General features: G+C 34.5%; 1 protein-coding gene and 1 long non-coding RNA gene across 2 annotated transcripts in view; one reads left to right on the plus strand and one right to left on the minus strand.

Moving 5' to 3' along the window:
• The window catches only part of LOC102887965 (zinc finger protein 568-like), a 14,366-nt gene that overhangs the window by 1,888 nt on the left and 4,973 nt on the right, over positions 1-7,505 (minus strand). Inside the window, 2 exon segments of the mRNA XM_015591852.2 lie at positions 1-4; positions 6-399. The exon segment at positions 1-4 is cut by the window's left edge and continues 1,888 nt beyond it. Coding sequence (XP_015447338.1) covers positions 1-4; positions 6-399 — 398 coding nt within the window.
• LOC112481244 lies at positions 2,995-6,324 on the plus strand. The gene is made up of 2 exons (XR_003046851.1): positions 2,995-4,402; positions 5,429-6,324. It is a non-coding gene; the product is annotated as an uncharacterized LOC112481244 (long non-coding RNA).

Consider the following 7,505-nt stretch of genomic DNA (forward strand, 5'->3'; position numbering starts at 1 on the left):
ACACATATAGTTTTTCTCCAGCATGTATTCTCTCATGTCTGATGAGGTCAAATTTATGACCGAAGTCTTGTCCACACTGATTACATTTAAAAGAGGTTACAACATTGGATGAGCAATGGTAAAATGGTTTCCCATACTTATTACATTCATAATTTTTCTCTCTTACACAGTCTTTCTCATAACTAAGTAAGTCTAAATTATGCTCCAAACCCTTATCAAGTAAGTCACATTCATAGCTTTGTTTTGAAGTAATGATGTCTGAGCTCAGAGGAAATATTTTTGTAACTTTTTTACATTCCATGACATTTTCCTTAATCAGAGTTTTATTGGAGATGGATGTGACTTTCCTCACAAGTGTTTCCTGTTGCTTCTTGATCTGTTCATCAACTTCCCAAACTTCTAAAGTAGAGGACCAAAAATTATTACTTCTGAATTTTTCTGCTATAACACTATTAATAACATTTCAGAAATCTGCATGTGGGGCTGATCTTTGATGTTGGCTCTCGTCTCCCAATATGAAATAAATCCAAAGTGCAAATGACCCTAGTTCCCAAGGTATGAGAGGTTAACTTCCATAGGAAATATTATGGAGAAAAACTGACATTTATAGGCCAAAGTAGATTTGACTGATTTTAAATGTATACTTAAACAATGTAGAAATCAGTAAGATGTATAGAATTATTAAGATAAAAGGATAAAGACATAAATGATGGACAGGGAATCAATGACTAGAGGATAAAATTAACACTTGGAGTTAAATACAGTAAATTAAATGTATATGTTTTCCCCCTTCCTCCATAATATTCCATTAAAATGAAAGCAGTAAAATAAAGAGTCACACTTATAAGAACAAAGGAAATAAGAGTGTTAGGAAGAATGAACAGGAGGTATCAATAAAATACTGGAAGACGCAAGGCATATAGGGAACTGTTAACTGTGATAGCAGAGTTAAGAAATTAAAGTATTATGAAGACACAAATGTCAAGTGACAAAGTAACATGGCTACAAAACACTGGAAAAGCTAAAAAATTAGAGACTTCAGATACTCAAAAGGTAGGGAGATTGGAGCTGAAAAAGAAGAGGATGAATTTAAAGTCTGAATAGGGAGCAGTTTCTACTCCCTGTGGCAGGTTATTAGGGATTTTTTTAGGTAACATCTACTTCAACCTCCCACTGTTTTTCCATCCCACAAAGGCTGAGAGAGTTAAAACTATATTTACTAGACACACTTTCATGAAGAATTCTGGATGTGATTTAGGATCGCCATACAACATTTTAATTCAGAAATAAATTAAGAGAAAGAGAAGTGGGCATTTTGCTTATGACATTACAACAGGAGTGGCAGGGTTCTGGAGCTCACGGCTGTAGAGGCATTTTCCTGGTTCAACCACAAGCAATTTCTTGATCCTAGTGGGAAAAGGAACTCACGTAGCAGCTCACTTCTGTGGTATGCTTTTGAGACTCATTCCTAAAAGCTTATCCTAGAGTCAGATCTTTCGGTCCTCCCAAAGATTCTGTAGTACATTTAATACCTTCCTATAAATCCCTTCCTTCTTAAATTAGCAGTTAGTATATTCTTATATCTGTAACTGAACCTTGACCAATATACCACTATACCTCAATCCACACAGGATGTGGCCATGTAGCCACCACCCAATCAGGAAAAGGAGACTTACTTTCTACAGAAAATAGACCATAGAGGCTCTAGAATCTAGAGGAAAGGCCTCATACTAAAAAAAGACCTAGGAATTACGTGAACATTTCTATATTGAATAGTAAGACATCCAATCCCTTTCTGTTGCTTAGCCTTGTGAATGCTGGCCTGTACCTCCAGGTAGGAGGTAGAAAGATTAAAAACGAAAGACCCATTGAACTGGCATTGGGACTTCACAAAAACCTCTTACGTTCTACTTCAACCATTCTACAGTACATCTCCTGCATCAAAATGAGGTAAACTGATGACACTGATGGATTCCTTATTTTAAACAAAGATTTGAGTTTCAGTAAAATTAAAAATACATAGAAACAAAGCAAACAAAAATTGGGCAAGTGGTAACTCTAGGAAGAGCAAAAAGATGTATAAGGAAATGTAATTAATAGTCATTGCTTGGTTCAGTAGTAATGATAAATCAACAATCAGAACAAAGCAAGTAGTGAAAAAACTGAGCCAAAAACTGGTATATCCATACTCAGAGGAAAAAGAAAGAAGTTGCAGTGGTGGTAAAGAGTACTAAACCTCATTTTTCTTTAGTATCAAGTTGATAAAAATTAGAAAATTACCAAACAGATTATTCAGAGAAGTTGAGCCCCCACCTGGTCCCTGAAACACTGATTACTCCATTGTCCTACAGATAAGTATTTTTATTAATTTTGGTTTATTATATATTAAGAAAAAACATATGCATATATACATACCCCTTGCACCAGGTAAGTATTTTTATTAATTTTTGGTTTATTCTTATATATTAAGAAAAAACATATATGCATATATACATACCCCTTGCACCCCCCCTTTTTTTTTTTTTTACAAAATAGGTAGCATATTCTAAATGCTGCTTTGCATATTGATTTTTTTCTTACAAAATCCTGAAGGGAAGCATGACATCTGACTTATTTTATAGTTTTGACATTAGAATCATGTAAATTTTTATATAATGAAAAAAATATAAAAATTAAATCAAAAAGGGAGAGGGGGAAAAAAAAGCCAAAACAATCCCTAAAAATAGAAAATGAAATAGAAACAAGTGAACCTACATACCAAGGTATGGCCATAATCACATGGAGAATGACTTCAAGTGACTTTAAACATAATATTTGACTATATCCTAAGGGAAAAAAAAGACACATGCAGAGAAATCTTAAACTACATTCAGTAGTCTTTTCATCATTGGTAATATTGGCATTACTGTTATTTGGGACTTATATATAAAGAAACAGAGAGGGAGAGAGAGAGGAAGGGAGAGAGAGAGGAAGGGATCTGTTTGTTTTGCTAGATAGACAGATATCCATTTTGCCGCCCCCTGCCCAAGGGATATTTGGCAATGTCTGGAAGGCCTGGAAACATTTTCAGTTGTCACAACTTGGGGGAGGGGGACAAAGGAGGATGGTACTACTAGCATCTATTGAGTAGAGGCCAGGGATGCTGCTAAAAATCCTACAATGTACAGGACAGTCCCCCACGGCAAAGAATTATCTGGCCCCAAATGTCCATAGTGCCAAGGTTGAGGAATACATATGATTAAGCAAATAAATATGTTAATGCAATAAGGAACCAAGATTTTCAGTATAAAAGAGACACAAATACAAAGCAAAAAAGTAACAACTCCACACTCTTTACTTTCAATTAGATGTGTCAGTGTAAAGACATACACTTCTTTCTTTCTAAACAATGCATTTTCCTACTTCTGTCTACATAAAAGCTCTAAAAGCCATGATAACCCAGTAATAATGAGTAACCATAGTACCAGATATCATTTCCCACTAAAGGAAGCTAGGCTTTTTACAGAAATGACTATTTCCATGTTTGGAGCAAGAAATTTACAAAATTAGCCAAAGAGTCCTCTGGCTAAAGATAAGACAATTTGAGCATTAAAATAAATATATATATTAACAAAGTATATTTATTCATATATATTTCACGTGTTATTTACATGCACTAAATAATATTTATTTTGATGGCCAAATGATATAAATTTATAATGGCTTCATTTGCAAAATGGAGATTGCCAGGGTACCAATCACTATTCTAAGTTTCTGAAGGAAAGGAATCAAGTACTTCTATTTCCTGGCCTGTAAAAACTGTATTTCAGGGTAATCAAATAGTTGATGAAATAGTTCTTTATGGGAGAATTTCAGCTAATAAAAGCAGAAGGAACATCTAATAAAATAACAGATGATCCTAAGCAAGGGTCATCAATGGCTGCTAAAGCACTTACATAAAAGGTTGATAAAGATCTTTAAAATAGAAGGATTCTGATTCAAAACATTATTCTACTGATCAATCTCAGTATTTCTAAAAGTGGGACAAACCAACAAGATACAGTAAGAAGTACACAACACCGTCTACAAAATATTCTTGTCAAAGACTCATACTTAAATATAATAAAGCCAGATTATAGGGAAAATAGGATAAAGGAATATGTTAAACCACACCACGAGGAAGCAAATTGGCATATTCAGGATGTGGGACATTCTAGAACAGGACTTGGCAAACAATAGCCAAAGCCTGTTTTTGTACAGCCTGTGAACTAAGAAAGGTTTTTTTTCTGTTTGTTTTTTACATTTTAAAAGGGTTATTAGAGAAAAAGAGGGAGAAAGATAAAGAATATGTGACAGAGACCTATTTATTATGCTGACCCTTGTTCTAGAAGACAAAAGACCTGGATTCTACACAAAGAAAATGGTAGGGGAAATGGATTTGGGGGAGAGGAAGAAGAGGAACTCTTATTCCTCTTAAAACAGACCTAAGAGATATATCGAACAAATGTAATGTGTTGATCTTTATTTGGATCCTGATTCAGATAAACCAACCACAGAAAGACATTCTTGAAATGTTAGAATATGACCCAGTGAAGAGAATTACCATTTGGATCCTGATTCAGATAAACCAACCACAGAAAGACATTCTTGAAATGTTAGAATATGACCCAGTGAAGAGAATTACCATAGATAAAGCATGGCAACATCCTTCCTCTGACTTATTAAAAATGAAATGAAATGGAAATCAGTGGTCTTACTACATATTTTTCTAGAAGAAATTACTTCAGATGGTGTGAGTCAACTCTAAACATTCTAATATTTTTGAAAACATTAATTTTATACAGTTAAAGACATTCTTAAGCTAACTGAGGAAATATGAACAGAGACTAAGTATCAGATGACAGTAAGAAGTTATTATTGTTATTAGGTGTGATAGTAATATTGTGGTTTACAGTGATTTAAAAAATTTTTAGTTTTTGGTGACACATACAAAAGTATTTAAAGGTGATGTGTAAAATAGTTCAGCAAACAAAACAAAAAAAACAAAACTGAAGGGGGACAGATGAAACAAGTTTGGCAAAATGTTGATAACTAATCTAAGTGATGAATACATGAGGATTTCTTATACTATTCTACTTTTATGAGTGTTTAAAAATGGCTATAATAAAAAAATTTAAAGTATAAACACATTTATTTAGAAACATGGAGGTTAATACCCTAAGAAATGGCTAAGTTGAAAATAATTGCCTAAATGAGGTGAAATGTGAGGGCAGAACAAGGGACTTCCACACGCCTTGTATTTTACGGTTTTTTAAAACAAGTAATGTATTAGTTGAGAACAATAAAAAATGCACATTAAAAAAAGAAATGGTATAAAAGCGAAATACTAACAGTAGCATTAGGTTTAGAGAAGCAAATTATAACCCAATTTCTTATTACTTTTGCCTAGATTAACTGCCATGTGATCCTGAGAAGTCCATCTCATCCACGCTGCAGACCACAAGCAAAGGAATTGTCATAAAGTTCTAATGCCCTTATTTCTGAACAAAAACACTTGATGCTTAGGCTTTCTAAGCTTAATCCAACCCCAAATTGGTGATAACTATGGAGACAGCTCCAACTTTCCATCTAATTGCAATTCATTCTCATATGTAAAGAAGGCATGTAAGTACCCAATGAAAAGATCAGAAAGCAAGTCATCTTTGTTCAAGATCTGACTCAATGCAGTGTTCTAACAGCAGGCTATCATTTTATTGTGTTCATTTCTAGACACTGAAACTGTCCTTACCAGCAAACCCTGTTGTGTTTTGCTTTTGTTCTTTCTTTGTGACTGACATACTGTCACCCGAAATGATAGCATTCTTTACATTATTACCTCTACATTGCTTTTTTCATACTTCTGGAGTTCCATCAACTGTGAGTAACTTAAAATTAGATAACTGGACACATTTTAACCTTTTTTCAGTTACCTTATTAAGGCCCTGCTTATAACTACTGTAACCTTGTTGCCTAGGCACAAGGCAAAACTATAGCTTCAGTGATTAAAAAAGAGAAAAATTAAACTAAATCGCTCACAAAACTTAAAACATATAAAAGAAGGCATGAGGGCTGGCCAAGTCCAGAACTCTCTCTGACTCCACACTAGGTGACAGCCCAGCCTCCATTCACTAACCCCACAGTCCACCTTCCTCCAACCAGACGATGCTTCTAATTTTACCTTGTAAATATGTCATGCTAGTTTTACTCTCCAAACCTGTTATAGTTTTCTCATTTGTAGTAAGTCCTAATCATCTACATAACTTATAAGTAAACAGATTTAATTCTAAGCTCTCAAAAAAAAAAAAACTAGAAAACCTTCTCAATCTTGTCTCTCCTTTTACAGACAGCCCTTCTCTTACAACCTTAAGATATTTTCTATCTGATTCACTCATTTACTAAATTTTATGTAGCTCCGCCCTGTCTTTTTACTCTAACCTGAATTCTGCCTTTGCATTGAGGGTTTGCGAGTAAATATTTCAAACAAAAAAAGAAAAAAAGAGAAAAATATCTTCAAATATAGCTTTCCATCAATCAATTCCTAAATCATTACATGAAGAATGAGACAGACTTTCTTTCTCTCAGTGGGTTAATAAGTTAAAGCTCAGACCATCAAAGCGTAAAACATAAGACAGTATGTTTCAGACTCCAAATCACCCTGCTAGACAAAAAGTAGAAAGTTAGCTCAGAGATGGGGGGGGAGATGGGTAATGGCTGGAAGTGTCGGGGACCATTTATTGAAAACTGAGCTCCAAGCTAAATAACTGCTAGAAACAGGATAGCTAAGAGCACTTATAATTAATTACAGGCGAAGATGTGAAGAGTTTCACAATGCTGGAGACATTAAAGATACGCAGCTCAAAGTTGTCACTTCTAGAGTTAAATACTGACTTAAAAGTTAAGCACACCTGTATCGTGATGGCACATAAAGGAAAAATGAGTCTATCTGTAACTCAGAACTATTCAGGATAATGTCCAGTGAAGGATGGAGAAAAGACGTCCTGTAAAATACACTTCATAAAGGAAAAATGAATAAACAATAAGCAGGAACTGAGGAGAAATCAGAATATTTCAGAAGGGAGCAAAAAAGAAAGACATATCCAAGAAGGGTGATCCAGGATCAAATATAAGATAGAGAGCTTCCTGTTTCGATATGGCAGAATTAAACATTTGTTTCCTCTCCTCTCTGAAAACATGAAGAAGAAAAAGAAAATACCTTTGCAGTGAAACTAAAAGGCAGCTAAACTCCAATTCCAAACTATAAAAAAAGACCAAAGGATAGACTGCATCAAGCAGGAAAGAAATGCAGAGAAAGTGGCTGTTCTTTCTTATCTCAGACATCTTATCACAGGGACATCTTATCACAGAGAACAGATTTCTCCAAAACAGAAGGCATACCCTGTGAGCAGAATAAAGGGGTCATTTTTTGCAACAATGGGATCCAGATGTGGTAAGACTAACGGTAGGAGAATAATGGTCTTTATCTGGTC

Source organism: Pteropus alecto, unplaced genomic scaffold, assembly GCF_000325575.1.
Source record: "Pteropus alecto unplaced genomic scaffold, ASM32557v1 scaffold41, whole genome shotgun sequence".
NCBI classification, from domain to species: domain Eukaryota; kingdom Metazoa; phylum Chordata; class Mammalia; order Chiroptera; family Pteropodidae; genus Pteropus; species Pteropus alecto.